Source organism: Echinops telfairi, unplaced genomic scaffold (assembly GCF_000313985.2).
Source record: "Echinops telfairi isolate 266 unplaced genomic scaffold, ASM31398v2 ScPeMD7_7410;HRSCAF=8448, whole genome shotgun sequence".
Taxonomy (NCBI): domain Eukaryota; kingdom Metazoa; phylum Chordata; class Mammalia; order Afrosoricida; family Tenrecidae; genus Echinops; species Echinops telfairi.
In genome coordinates, this window is record NW_022111310.1 from 2,846,734 (window position 1) to 2,861,601 (window position 14,868).

Genomic DNA, 14,868 nt, shown 5'->3' on the forward strand with positions numbered 1-14,868 from the left:
TCTATCTATCTATCTATCTATCTATCTATCATCTACCTATCTTCTATCATCTATCTATCTATCTATCTATCTATCTATCTATCTATCTACCTATCTATCTACCTATCATCTATCTATCTACCTATCTATCTTCTATCATCTATCTATCTACCTATCTATCTTCTATCATCTATCTATCTACCTATATTCTATCATCTATCTATCTATCTATCTATCTATCTATCTATCTATCTATCTATCTATCTATCTATCTATCTATCTATCATCTACCTACCTACCTACCTACCTACCATCTATCTATCATCTATCTACCTACCTACCTACCTATTATCTATCTATCTATCTATCTATCTATCTATCTATCTATCTATCTATCTATCTATCTATCATCTACCTACCTACCTACCTACCTACCTACCTACCTACCTACCTACCTATCATCCATCTATCGCCTCTGTGAACATAACCTTGTGTGGAAAGAATCTTTGCCGAATGTCATGCCGTGAACGATGTAAAGGTAGATCGTCTTGATCGTCGGCTTGGGCCCTCAAGCTGGTGTCCGGCGGTCTAGGAGGAGATGACACAGGTCCAGAGAAGAAGCCATGTGAAGACAGGGGCAGAGCACGGGCTGGTGCGGCCACACGTCAAGGAGCCCCTGGCACCCCCAGAGTCTGGAGGAGGCCAGGGAGGATGCTGTCTGGCGATCTCAGAGGGATGTGCTCCTGTGGGCGGACACACTTTGGGCTTTGGGGCTTCTGGATGAGAACTGTGAGGCGATGCGTTTCTGTGGTTTTTCAGCCAGCTGGCTTGTGGAAAAGAAGACCTCATTTAAGGCTTGGTTCATGGGGTTTTGTGGGAGGTGAGCGCCCTGTCCCTGGAATGGAAGCAGTTAGTGGATGAGCACTTGTTGGGGTGCTGGATTGGGGGGAGGGGGGGCTTAAGCAGCCCTGAGCATTTGTGGCTCCAGAAGAGAAGCCTCGATGCCTGGCGGGGGCTACGCACACCTCCTTGTGTGCAGGGCAAACAGCAGTGGACGCTTGTGCCGTCAAACACAACTTTTATTGACGTGATCCAGCGGAAGGTTTCAGCTTCCCTGGAAGAGATGCAGTCAGCTCCAGCCACTTGTGGAAGTAGGAGGCTGGGGAAGATAATGAATAATCAAAACACTGCAGAAAGGGTGCCGATATGATTCACCGCAATCTAATTTCACGGACGCTCAGAACCAAGGAACATCGAGGTATCTTGGAGAACATGTAGAGTCACTCTCCAGGGAAGTCAGCAGGGGCTGGGGCTCCCGGCACAGGCCACGGACACGGCACACTGCGCGGGAGAGGGAGTCCGTGTCTTGCCTGTGCTCATGTGTGGACACAGCTGCTACACAGACCCCTCTCTGCCTGGAGTTGAGGCCAGCCTTCCCACAACCTTCCTGAGAGCATGGCTTTGCCCCCAGGCCTGCCTGCCTGGTCTGCGTTTCTGGGGGTCCTAGCTCCTGAGTCTGTCCTCCTCTAAGTCCCAAACCACAGCCCAGTCCTGAGGGACACCTCCTGGGGAGACCTCTTGGGGTCCTGAAGGCTGGCTGCCCTCTCAGGGAGCCTGCTCTTCCCTAGAGCCTTCAGAGAGCCGGCTCAAAAGGCTTCTGGGGGGACCAACTGAGGACAGCCTTTACCTAAGGTCCCGTCACACGTACTCTTTGGGTGGGGGGTGCTCCTCAAAAACTATGGGATCCAGCAGCAGCAGCAGGTGAGACTGCATCTTAGCATCACAAGACGTCCCAGTTGGTGAGACTGCATCTTAGCATCACAAGACGTCCCAGTTGGTGAGACTGCATCTTAGCATCACAAGACGTCCCAGTTGGTGTGCCCCTGGGTGCAGAGCTCACTCTTGGCCTCTGGGCGGAGGCTACAGAGGCAGCCGGTGGCTTCAGTCTCCTAAGGGCAGACCTGAAGAGGCTGCAGAGACAAACTTCCTGTCACTGGAGGTGGGGACTTAAGCAGAAGTATCTTTTGTCCAGGATTCAGGAGAGAAGATTCAAGAAGCAACCAGGGGTTGACCTTCCAAGACCTTCCTAACTGTGAAATTCCACAGCGGGGCTTGACTTGCGAGCTTTAGTTTTAACCGGTGGGGAGAGAGGGACATTGAGTCCTGGAATAACGCAATATCTTCCACCTGGGAGATCCGGCCAACAAACCTCAAGTGCAGCCCCCTCCCCCCACCCCCTGGTCGCTATGATGGCTTGGGTGCCCCAAGGACACCGGCCAGGTTTCAGCAGAGCTTCCGGAGAGACTTGGGGGTGTTCTGAGCAAGGAAGATCTTCTGGCCTGATTGACAACAGAGTCAGTGGTCTGATTCACAATGGGTCCTGGGAAGGTGCATGGTGGCCCTTGTCCACGGGCCATCGCGACCAGGCAGGCAGTGACTGGAATGGAAGGCAGCTAGTGGCAGGAGAGTGGACCGAGTGCTGGACGAGGTGACCGGATGTTACCAGGCAGCCCTTGGCAAACTGCCTCACTTCTCGGAAGCTCACTTTCCTTCTTCGTAAAACGAGGGTGACTCCACTGCCCCAGGGAGCGGTGCGGCGGCAGGTGTGAGGGGCACTCGCGGGGCTGGGGGTGACGCTCTGGAGGGCAGCTGGACTCTGCCTCGGTGGGCTCCTCAGTGAAGTGGGGAGCCGACTGTGTCCATGGCTTGGAGCTGTGGGGATTGAGAGCGCCCGGGCACCGGGCCTGGCGCGGGAGCTCTGTTTATTGGATTACTGACTCCGGCCCGAGGGGGGAGCCCTGGCAGAGGAGTGCCCCGTCCCTCACCGCCTCTCACGTGCACCTACCATGAGGAGCCCCTTGTAGGCATAGACGATGCCAAGCCAGATGGTCATGTGGGTGTTCTCACAGTGTTCCAGGAGAGGGCGGATGGAGATGTCCCGGCCTGCTGGGTCCGGCTGTGCACAGAGAAAGAGAACCCTTAGCCACCACACCCGGCACATTTCTGGCTGCAGGTCCCTCTCAGAGGGAGGACTCTTCCCTCTCCCATGAGCCTCCGTCAACCCCACCACCCCAGGCCCTGGGCGTGGGGCTCGGGCCTCCGCAGCATTGACCGCCTTCTGCTGGCTGATCCCCTCAGGCCCGAGTTCTAGTTTTCTAGGTCATTACTGATCCTCCACCTAGAGCCAGAGCTCCTCAGGGCAGGGTTTGGGTCACCTCTGGGCCCCTGCTTCTCAGCCCAAGCCCAGAGCCAGAGTGGACATCAGTATTGAGTGAGAGTAAGAATGAAACGCTGGTAAGACAGACGCACTGGATACAGAATGCACCAGCCCACTTGGCTACACAGGAGGCTGGCCCGGCCCCTCTAAGGGAGCCCCTGTCGCCCCCTGCACCCACAGGGGGAGCTGCCGAGGCAGCCACGTTACGTACGTGGTATGTGGACCATTCTGGGCCAGAGCAGATTGTACAGGGAGCCCAGCCTAGGCTGGCCAGAGGTCTGCCAGCTGTCTTAGGGCAAAGGGTTCTGCTAAAGAGGGGGGGTGGGGGGGGCGGGAGAGCCCTGCCCAGGCATGCTCTGGGAGAGGACCAGCCAGCGAGCAGCAACCAGAGAAGAGACACCAGGGAAGGACACCCCGCCCCACCTTTCTGAATCAGTCACGGGCCTCCTGAGCCTCCCACACCCCTCTCTCGGCCTGCGTGTCCTAGAATCCAGGCAGTTCTCTTCTGTAATCACAGCAGCCACTGGATAAGTCCTGGACATTAACACGATTCAGTGCTAGTACCTACCATCCTCCCCATGCTCAGACTCCATCAACAGGTCCAATCCTGTCCTTTATAGCAAACCCGCCCATCGGACCAAGTACCCACCCAGGGCTACCGATGGCCCTCACTTGCCATAACTCTTTAAACCAAACCCAACTCGCCAATGCGTGGATGCTGACTCATACTGACCCGATAGGACGGGGTAGAACTGCCCCTGTGGGTTTCCGAGATGGTATCTTTTTTAAAAAATCATTCTATTGGAGGCTCTGAAAGCTTTTATCACAATCCATCCATCCATCCATCCATTGTGTCAAACACATTTGTACATGTGTTGCCATCATCATTTTCAAAACATTTTCTTACTTGAGCCTTTGGTATCAGCTATCCGTCCCCACCCCCTGAAACCTTGATAATTTATCAATTATTATTATTTTCATATCTTACACCGACCACTGTCTCCCTTCCCCCACTTTTCTGTTGTCCGCCCCCTGGGAGGGGGTTGTACAGGTGTGTAGATCATTGTGATCAGTTCCCTCTTTCTCCCCCACCTTCCCCTTCCCCTCCTGGTATCACATGCTCATTATTGGTCCTGAGGGGGTTATCTGTCCTGGATTCCCTGTATTGCAAGCTCTTATCTGTACCATCTGGTCTAGCTGGGTTTGTAAGGTACAATTTGGGTCATGATAGTGGGGGGGAGGAAGCATTAAAGAACTAGAGGAAAGTTGTATGTTTCATCGATGCCATACTGAACCCTGACAGGCTCGTCTCTCCCTTGTGACCCTTCTGTAAGGGGATGTTCAATTGTCTACGGATGGGCTTTGGGTTTCCACTCCGCACTTCTCATTCCCATCGATATGTTTTTTTGGTCTGAGAGACGGTAACTCTTTACGGGAGTAGAAAGCTGTCTTTCTCCAGAGGAGCGGCTGGTGGTTTTGAACTGCTAACCTTGCAGCCTGTCTCATAACCACTACACCACCAGGGCGAGGCTACCCTTTACTGCTGATGTGACCAGTGACCCCCCTGGTCGGTGTCGAGTCCATCTGGGGGCACACTGGGAGACAGTGTGAGGATTCTGGTTTCCCACAGGTGCTCGCCAAGGGGTTCCAGCAGCCCCAGAGGCTTCTACTCGAATCGCCTAGTAGTTTGGTGGTTGCAAGCCGGAGCTTCTCTAAGACAACCATTCCGTTGGAGGACTTGGCATTGGGCTGTCAACGAGAGCCTGCCCTTCCTCCGACGACAGACATGCAGGGTTCTTTGTGGTTTACCACCAGGGGTCACCTGGCTGTACATCCACTTTCCCTTCTCCCACATGCTGCTGGGGCAGGACCCCGCATGTGCTGCCTGGGCTCTTTCCACATGTCCCATCGTCTCACCTCTTCCCACAAGATGATCTGGCTCCCCTTGCTCTTCCCTGGCCGGGCCACGGGATCAGACATCCCCGAGAAACCCTGCTTCTCTTTCAGTGGACAGTAGCATTTAGGAACCAAGGCCTGGGCACTACCCAGCCTCACTGACTGTAGGCTGCCAACACCTCCAGGGTCTTTGGGCTCCAGGTCAGCCACAGACAGACAGTGGTGCTCCTTAGTTGCTGTGGGGTTGACTGCAACTCGAGGTGCCTCCGTGTGTGTGTGTGTGTGTGTGTGTGTGTGTGTAGGGATGTTAGTTGAAAGCCCACACCACAGGGTCCTTGCTCTTCTGTGTTTGTTCCTCCCTCCCCCAACCATGAGGCCCCGGTTCTCAAACACATCAAACTATTTTTCCGTTTGCTCGATCTGAAAGTAGACCCCCCCCACCCCCCAAGAGTTCCAGAATTCCTCCTGTTGGTAGCCCGCAGACTACCCACAACGCGTTGACTAAGGGGAGTTGGAGATGTCTTGCCGATCGCTTGCATGCAGAGGAAGCATCTCTTGGAAGGCCTGCGCTCAGGATGCTAGTTCTCAGGCGCTTGTGCTGCTGAGGCCCAGGGTAAAGTCAGACCCTGGAGGTCAGAGGCGGGCCAGAGTCCGTCACTAGGAAGAAGAGGACTTGAGTGAAGGCAGGCTCAGGCAGGCTGGGAGTAAACATTCCCTTTGGGCCTGCTCTCTAGACTCTGCCTTTGTGTCAGGCAATGGCCTGGGCTCCTGTGAGTTGGGGGAAGAGGGTGCTCCCCACATAGAGCAGGAAGGACTAGGGTCGTGGGACCGGCCGGCTCAGGGCATTTGTATCCACACGATCCGGACGTGCATCTCTTGATGAACAAGGCTCTCCTTTTTGTTGGATCCCGGCCATGAGGTTGACGTGTGGGCGGGGCTGCTCAGGGCGCAGGCCCCCCTCTGCCTCTGTGGGAGTGGCTGTCCTAGTGAGAGCCCCCCCGAGGAAGAAGAGCTCCAGAAACTTGAGGGTGAGAGGCCAGATCGAGAATGTTCCCCTCCAGGGACACCCCCCCGCCCCCCCCAGGACTTAGGCTGGATTTTACTGAGGGAGATGGCTAACAGAAAGGCCTTGGCCCAAGGTCAGCAGTGAGGGATTGGCAGAAGCTGGTCTCTGTAATGTCCGTTAAGCAAGTTGCCGTCGGAAAGCAGTGGTGCAGGCCCATTACCATCTCGGAGACCAGCAGACTCATTAACGGTGATTGTCTCTGCTGTTCTGCAGTGAAAGGCAGTCCTTTACGATGGGATGCTAGATTCCCAGCAGAGAGCGGACTTCAGGGGTTCTGTCATACGCCACTGTTCCGTGTAATGAAAACTCTCTTTATGGGAGTCTGACAATGGCTGTCTGACTTGTATACCTCCAGCGCCGGGCGCTCTCTCCTGCCACCCATCCCTGGCCAGGTGGTCTGAAGGCTCTTTGATGGACCCTGAAGCCTCCCTTCCTGCCGGTCCTCTTTCTGCCTCTGGGGCTCCTCAGAACGAGACGCACCCCTCTCTTTGAATGAGGAGAGGGGGCTCTGCGGGGAAGGGAACACCCCACCTGTGCCTTTCCCCCACAAGTTGACCCCACACCTGCCTCTTGCTCCAGCTTAGCAAGACCCACAGAGCAGGATGGAGCCAGCACTCCAGGGATGGCTGAGCGGTGTGTCTGCCCCCGTTGCAGGCTGCCTTGGCTTTCTTCATACCCATTGGGTTAGGCAGGGTTCTCTTGAGAAACGAAACCAGGACACTTAGGATTTTATATAGGTCTCAGAGGATAGGGTCATACAACAAGAAGGAATATAGCAGTTAATCAGTCCACACAGCAGTACAGAGGATTCAGTTCAATTCACTTCTGTGGAACAGTTAATATACTGGAAGTCCTTCAACTCACGTGGGCTGGTGGGGCCACGGTCAAGGAAGCAGACAGCAGAGTCCTTCCTCCCTGGCAAGGCAAGCAGCGTCTGCCCACAGGCAGCAAGCAGCCGGGTGGGTCACCAACTGTCAGAAGCTTGGGAGCTTATCGAAGCAGGCCTGGGTGGGCTATCGAACGCAAGCAATGCAAAGCTACGGAATCCACCAGTCTCAAGCTCAAGCGCTGTACGCACCAGCAGCGTGGCAAAGAAGGTCTCGAAGGAGTCTCACCCTCTAGCCACATGATCCACAGGCTGGCCTGGCCCACAGGTAATGTAGCTCACAGGTTGAGGCAGAGAACTAGCCACAGCAGTAACTCTCTCTCTCTCTCTCTCTCTCCAGCATGCTCGAATCATCAGAGAGCAAGAGAGAGGGGGCCGGGCCAATCAAACGGCGACCTGATTAATCCCACATGTTCCTATTGGCCAGGTTGGCACACTATACCTACCTATCACACCTGCCTTCCACGGCTGAGGTGTAGGCCCTGTAAGGCTGACACAGACCCCTTCGGAGAGCCTGGTGGTGCAATGGTTAGGCGCTCTGCTGCAACCCCCCAAGTTGGCAGTTTGAACCTTCCCGGTGGGTCTGTGGGAGAGAGGTTCTGGAGATCGGATTCCATAGAAACCACGGCTAAGAACCCTCGGGAGCCGCCCTAGGCTCACAGGGGTTTCCGATGAGCCGAAAACAACTTGCTGTGCCCCGGTCACAGCAGCGGCATCCCTCTAGGTGTTCTCCAGAGCTTCCCAGCTTCTGCCACTAAACGGGCCCTTTTACCTTGCCAGGGTCTCCTCATCCCCCGTGCCCTCATTCCCATCTGCTCCACCTCTTGGAATCATGCGACCCTAATGTGTACATGTGATTTTTCAGCCTCCACAGCACGCAGCAGAGGGACCAGGGAGACAGACGCCAGGGAGGCCGGGGTCCAGAGCTGCTTCTGCACCCTGTTCTCTGCCCCAGAACCTGGCTCCTGACTCAGACTAGCACACAGCATCTGGTCGCTGGCATCCCCCTTCTCTGCGCACACACCGGGCACAGATCAAACTGGCTGGGTCTGGAGAGGTGCTGTGCTCATGAATCTGAGAGGGGAGTGTGTGACTGAGAGGGGAGGCCAGCCAAGTGACTCCTGTACTGAATCCCAAGGCCCACCTTGCGGCCATGCTTGTCTGATCCAGATCAGCCTGGGATTGGAGTCCCCACCAATAAACGCAAGGCAACAGGGGTGGGGCCAAGGGACCAGCTCGCCTTCGGCATCATGCCACGCACCAAAGAACCTCTAGGGGGAACCAGAGAACCACACAGAGCGTCCAGCCTGGCCACGTCTCAACAAGGAACCACACAGGGCGTCTGTGGCTCTGTGGTGCTGGAAGTGGCAAAGGCACCAGGACCATCCTCTGCATCCATGGAAGGGGCCCAGTGGTCTAAGTGGGTCACTCGTGGGGCCTGGAGGGCTCAGACTGTAAGTGGTCACTGCATGTGGCCTGCTCCCAGTGTGGGCCAGCCAGTACAGGGTGCAGGCGCCTGCAGATGCCCCCTCGGATTTCAGGCCGGGGCCTGGCTGTGATTCAGGCCTACCTCCCCCAGGTGGAACCAAGGGCCACTCCCCACCTCTGGCCTGTCTGGGCCTCTTGCTCTGAGTGACTGGTCTATAGGACTGTCAGGGAGCTCGCTCTCTTCCCGAGCGAAGCAAGCATCCATTCAGCGCATCAATAACCACGAGGCACTAGTGTGTGCCGGGCACTGCTTTGGGAACCAGAGTTTTGCCATCACCAGGACTCTTGTCCTTCTGTTCAGATCAGTATGGCTCCCACCAGGGGTGGCCTTGAGTGTGGGGGGGTGGGCCAGAGTGACCAGCAGCCACGATGACACCAGGAGCTGCGTGGTCCGCAGTCACAGCTGCGGGCCAGTCGCCAGGCTGAGAGCTGCCACTCACACCTTGGGGAAGCCTGGGGAGTCTCTAACACTTGATACCCATCAGATGGCCAGGGATTAGAGGCACCGAGAATGTAAATGGTTTGCTCAGGTAGAGAGGGTCAGAGTTCAGGCTCAAGCCCAGGCCTGCCTGACTCCCAAATGAACGCTCCTTCCTCCCAGCCCCCTCCCTGTCTGGCACCTCACAAACGCGGCGGCATCAGATCCCAGAGATGGTGGGCACACAAGGCTCTATGAACCCATGGGAGGCATCCTGAAGCCTCCCACGGGGACTCCCCTAAGGCCCCCAGAGCTCCCTAAAGCTTTGGAGCTAGGAACCCAAATCAAGCTAAGGAGAGTCGCCTTCCTGCCAGACAGGGCTCTGTGCCCAGCAGAGTGGCAGGCCTGTGTGTGAGGGCCACAGGGCCGGGTGGGGTGAGGTGAAGAATGTGCTTACCTTGGACTCCTGGTCCAGCCACTGCTCAGCGGGAGGCATCTGGAAGCTACCTAGGCAAGCCTCCCCCATCTGTGGGTCATCTGCATCTCCAAAGGAGCCCCTTCACCCAGGCTGCCTCATCTGGCCTCACAGTGGACAGGCAGGGGAGCCTGAGAGGTCAGAGGTGTGGGCCCTGCTACAGACTTGCGTGAGTGACCCTGGCTTCCCCAGGCTTTGGGCTCCCATTGGCAGAGTGAGCCCCTGGGTTAATTTACAGAGCAGTTGACCGCGGGGGAAAATCATCACAGGACTGGAAGTGGCCGGCTGCACACGGCACCGGGGCAGCTGTGACGCGGAGCCACGCTGACCGTTGGAAGGGAGTCTCATTGAGAGCCTTGAGGGTCACTCCTGGGGTCTGGTGGTCTGGGAAGGCTTGCTGGAGGGGCGGCATTCAGCCCAAGACCCGAAGGAGGAGAAAGACACCCCCCCATGTGGAAACCCACGGGAAGAACCTTCCTGGCAGACCCGAAGCCCAGAGCTAACAAGGAGGGGCCAGTGCTGCCTCTCACTGGATGGCCCCGGCCCCTCTGCTGGGACTCTCTCCCCAGGGCTTCTGGTAAGTAGGTCTGGGGGAGGCGTGGCAGTGGCTGCTGTATTCCCGGCAGCTCTAGCCCAGGTGAAGCTGCCCAATGCACCACCAGCCTGAGCAGCAAGAGCTACAAGGATTTTCAACAGGCGGCACTTTGGTTAAACAAACAGTCCCTTTGTCTAGGCTCCAGCAGGACTCGCCTCTGGCCACAGGACAAGTGACCGAGTTGAGGGCTTCGCTGTGTGTTCTCACAGCGTCCTGTCCTCCCTGGGGCTGGCCGCCGGGGGTGGGCCTGAGGATGGCACCGGAGGCACCTTGGACACAAGGCCCCTGCCTCTGGTCTCTGGTACCCTTGGTCCTGGCATCTCTGAGGGTGGCCCCGTCCCCAGGGGCAGAGTGCTTCTTTGTATGTGCATATATATGTGTGTATGCATGTGTATGTGTGTGTGTGTGTTTGAGCGTGTGTGTATGAGGAAAAAGTAAAGTGGGGAGAAAGGAAGTCAGAGGCAGGAGAGAAGACAAGGGAGGGGCGAGGAGAAGAGGGAGAAGCAATCAGGCAGCAGGGGAGTGGGGAGTGGAGAGGAGGGGATCCAGGGGAGAGGGAGAGGAGAAGGATGGTAAGAAGGAGGGGGGAGGAGGGAGGTGGCCGCCTGACCTTTCTGGCCTGTCTCTGAGAGTCTTGCCCTGAGTCCCCTTTGCTGGGACGGCAGGTGCCCAGACACTGTGCCTCTGGAAGGGCTGGGTGGGGCCCCAGAAGGAGCCCAGCTCGGTCCCGTCCCAAGCCCATCGCTTTCTGGCTGTGTGGCTTTGGAACACACGTCAGCCTTCCTGAGCCAGGGTCCCCGCCCGGGCCTCTCTCGGGCGGGTAAAGGGATCGGAGGAGGTCGCCAGTGCAGTGTGTCCAGCAGGCCTCGGGACGAGGGCCCCTCGGAGAGTGTGACTACGTCATGGTATCATCTCCCCTCGCAGAGGGCCGCACAGCGCTGGAGCCTGCAGGAAACTTCCAGAGCCCAGGCCTCCTGCTTATCTCGGCAGCAGCCGCATCTCGGAGGCAGCAAAGCCAGAAGCTGTCGTTTCCAGGGACGGTGCCCATGTCTAGGGTCTGATTGCAGGTCTAGGTGAGTTCTTCCAGAATCACAGACCTGGGAGGCCCGTGAGCCCAGTGGATGGGGTCTCGCTGAGGCACCCCGGCTTGCTTTTCTTTGCGCTCACGCGGGCACGGGTCTTTGTTGTGAGGGCCTGCCTGTGTGGGGCACACCCGGACCGGACTCAGTGCCTCCAGTCACCAGAGCATCACAAGGTCCCTCCAGCCCCGCCACCAACGAGGAGCGGTGATGGCCAGCCGGATTCCTCTGTACAGGAAACTGAGCTCCCCAAAGGACAGCGACCATCCCAGAGGGTTGAAGAGCAGTGGGTGGCCCAGAGCCAGTGCCTGCCCATCCTGTGCCCTGTGCCCTGGGTCACGCTGCAGGCTGGTGGCCTCTGCACCAGCCCTCGTACACTGGAACGTACTATACACAGCGCTGGGCACTGCCGCCCGATCCTCTGAGGCTTTGGACTTGGCCAATGCTGGGACTGCATGTGCTCACGTCACACAGGTGCAGCGAAGGGCTCAGAGCTACCTGCCCCTGCTGGCCACCCCTTTGTAGGATCCTACTGGGGGCTGGGGAGCCTGTGAGGGGTGGCCCTGCCCTCCAGGAGCATGTGGTGGGAAGGCACAGCCCAGGTAAGGCGGGCAGGGCGCCTCTGGTGGGGGCCAGATGAAGCTACTGGAAGGGAGTTGGTTCTGCGGTTGGGGAGATAAGGTTCTGGACTGGAGGGTGAGCAGGGGAAGGGCATGCCTTGGCAGGGGAACAGCAGGTCAAAGGCATGGAGGCAAAGTGGGAGGAGCAGCTGAAGCAGGGGAGGGGCTGCAGGATCTGGGGTCAGCCCTGGAGCCCCTGCTGGGTTCCTGCCAGGCCTCCTGACTTTGACTCTAGAACACAGCAGCAGAGGCTGTGGCTGGGCGCGGGGAGCGAGTCCGGAGAGATCAGTGCCCACGCTGGTACTTCTCCAAATGGAAGATGAGCCCTGTGATCAGGATTATGAGCTCCTGGGGACCGGGATGGGGGGCTCTCCTGGCAGTCCTGGGGCTGAGCATGGCCCACAGAGGCGCTTTACTCAGTCTGCACAGAGCGCCTGGGGAGAAAGCCCTGTGAACCCTTCAGAACCCTCCGGCCCCCGCCACCCGGTCATTGGAAGCCTCACGGAGTCCAGCTCTACGCGGACACAGGTGGGCTCACCAGGAGTCAGAGTCCACTCAGTGGACACTGGCCCACGGTGCCGACGGTTCCCACAATTCATAGCCAGTCTGGGAGCACTGGTGGCTCCGGTCGTGGTGACGCGACTCGCTTGGCTGCTCTCCAGAAGGCCAGTGGTTCGAAACCAGCCGTGCTCTGTGGCGATAGACGAGGCTTTCTCTTCCTGTAGAGAGCCCAGTCTCAGAAACCCACGGGGCAGGTCTACCCCACCCCATGGGGTCGCGATGAGTCGGAACGGACTCAATGGTGGTGAGTTTTGCTTTGTTATTTTTTTGCTTAACCATAAGGAGCCCTGCTGGCTCAATGGTTGGCTGGTGGTTTGGCGAGATGCTCCTGTCCAAATTACAGCCTACAGAACCCTGGGGGGACAGTTCGGCCTCGTCACATGGGGTGGCTGTGAGTTGGAACCGAAGGGGCAGCACGCGCCAACCCTTAATAAACCCACAACCCAACTCACTGTCCATTCAGACTCGTCTACAGGCCATTTCGTCTCCACGGCTGGTCCTCTGGCTCTGTGGGCAATGGGAGCAGCGTGGCCCCTGTGGACTTGCCTGTGCCAGGCGCCTCTTCGCCAGCCCCACCTGGGTTGCCGGCCTTGGACGCCACCTGTGTGGCATTCACAGGCATTCGGCCCTTGCCCAGTCCTTGGCCCCGAGTCGAGCCCACTCTCGGAGGAGCTCCTAACTCTTCAGGGACGTTTCCGAGTGAGCGTGAGACGCTGCTTCTTAGGTTGGTGCGAGAACTGGGGACGCGAGGCAATGATGGGAATCTGCAGATGCGAGGGAACCCTTGACCTAGAGGGGATGCCGGCTTGCGGCGACCCTCCAGGATGGGGGAGGGCTGCCTGGGAGTCCTGTGTGAGTTCTCCAGACTGTCACTGGTTACAGGAGTCGAAAGCCTTTGGTTTGGGCCTCTCAGCTCGCTGCCCAACACGTGACCCCCACGCCACAAGGGCTCCTTAGGGCTGGGGGAGGGAGGCCGAGATGAAGACAGTTCTCTGGTTAAACAGCGGGACGCAGGTGCCCTGCAGTGCCAGCTCTGGGGGGCTAGGGGCCCGCGAACTGAGGAGGATGAAGGCTCTGAGGTGGGCAAGCCTGCTGGGGGAGAGGGGCTTGTTTGCTGCTGAGGGTCAGGGGTGGAAAACCCAATAAGCAAGGTAAGCACAGGCATATGTGTGCTTACTGACCAATTTTATAACGATTTATTTTTTACCATGTCAAAGACCCTGCCTTGAAGTCTGACCGGCACCTGTTCCTCTGCTTCTCCACTGACGCCGCGGCACTATCCCCAAGAATCCAAGCCCGGCTTCAAATGTCCCATCCCAGACGGGACCGAGCGCCCAGTCAGCAAGGTCAGCATGGGCTTACCTGTGCTTTCAGATGCCGCTCGCCGCGTTGTTGTGACGTCATGGGAAGCCGTCATTTGTCATTTACATTCCCTGTGCCTCGGTCCCCATCACCTTGTGCTGGAGTCTCCCGGGGCTTCCACAAGGTGTCCATGTCACACTCCCAGCCTAGGAGACTGGCCCGCAGCTGGGACTCCTGGCCAGGCCGCTCTTGCTGTTGTGGCTGTTGGTATTGCTCCAGGTCACCCTCCCTCTGAGGCCACCACTGGTGAGAGCCACTCTGATGAGGGCGGGTGCCCTGTCTGTCCTGGTGGTGGCTGCCACAAACCTTCCCTTTTTAAGACACCTCAACACCGGCCAGGCACAACAGGGTCAAGTGCAGTGAGCGAGGGGTCCCTGGGTGTCTGTCTCCGGCTGCTCCGCGGGGCCACTCGTCTGTCGGCTCCCGAGGCCACTCCATCTGCCCATCAGCCCGAGGATTATACAACCATCCGCCCCACCGTCCCGTTTTATAGAGGAGAACAGAGCGCGGGAACAGGCTGCAATGTGCCCAGATCACCCAGAGGAGCTGGCACCTGAGCCGGGGAATCCAGACTCCTGGCCCAAGACCTTTTGAGACGTGCACGGACCAGATCATTGCAGGAGTCCCAGCTCACCAGGGAGAAGGGACAAGCCTCCTGTCCCCTCTCCTGGTCTGCAGTTTGCCCAGGCAGAGTGGCTGTGGCATCAGGTATGGCCACTGGCCTGGCATGTGGCGCAGGTTCCATCTCAGGCTTCTTTGGGACTTCAGGTTCTCCTGTGCAGTGTGGGCACTCCCTCCCCCAGGGCCACGGGCGGTTCTGAGTGTTAGCGAGAGCACATTGAGACAAAGGCCCACAAAGCTGTACATGCACACGCCCCACGGTGGTGCATGAGGGAACAACGTCCCCTCTCACCCTCCAGCTGCCATGCAGGGAGGCAAGTGCACTGGGAGCCACAAAAGTGCGACGTGGCACAGATGGCTCGGAAATGGCACACTGCTGCCACCCCCGCCCCCGCTGGCCATGTTAAGGAATCCCTGAGCGGCAGTGGCCCCCTTCACTCTGCAGCGGGGCGCACTTCGGGGGAGGGCAGTGTCTTTCCTGCCCTGCCTGTGCTTTTCGATGATGAAGTTACTGGACGCGCACACGGTGCTTCAACTTCATTATCACCGTGAAGCTGTGCTCCTCAACCCACCTCACACCCCCCCTCTGGCAATGAGACAAAAGA

At 57.8% G+C, this 14,868-nt stretch overlaps 1 protein-coding gene across 1 annotated transcript in view; it reads right to left on the bottom strand.

Moving 5' to 3' along the window:
* GABBR2 (gamma-aminobutyric acid type B receptor subunit 2) overlaps positions 1 to 14,868 on the bottom strand; it is a 265,401-nt gene that overhangs the window by 8,601 nt on the left and 241,932 nt on the right. The window contains exon 13 of the mRNA XM_004711077.2: positions 2,825 to 2,935. Coding sequence (XP_004711134.2) covers positions 2,825 to 2,935 — 111 coding nt within the window. The remainder of the gene's footprint in view (positions 1 to 2,824; positions 2,936 to 14,868) is intronic.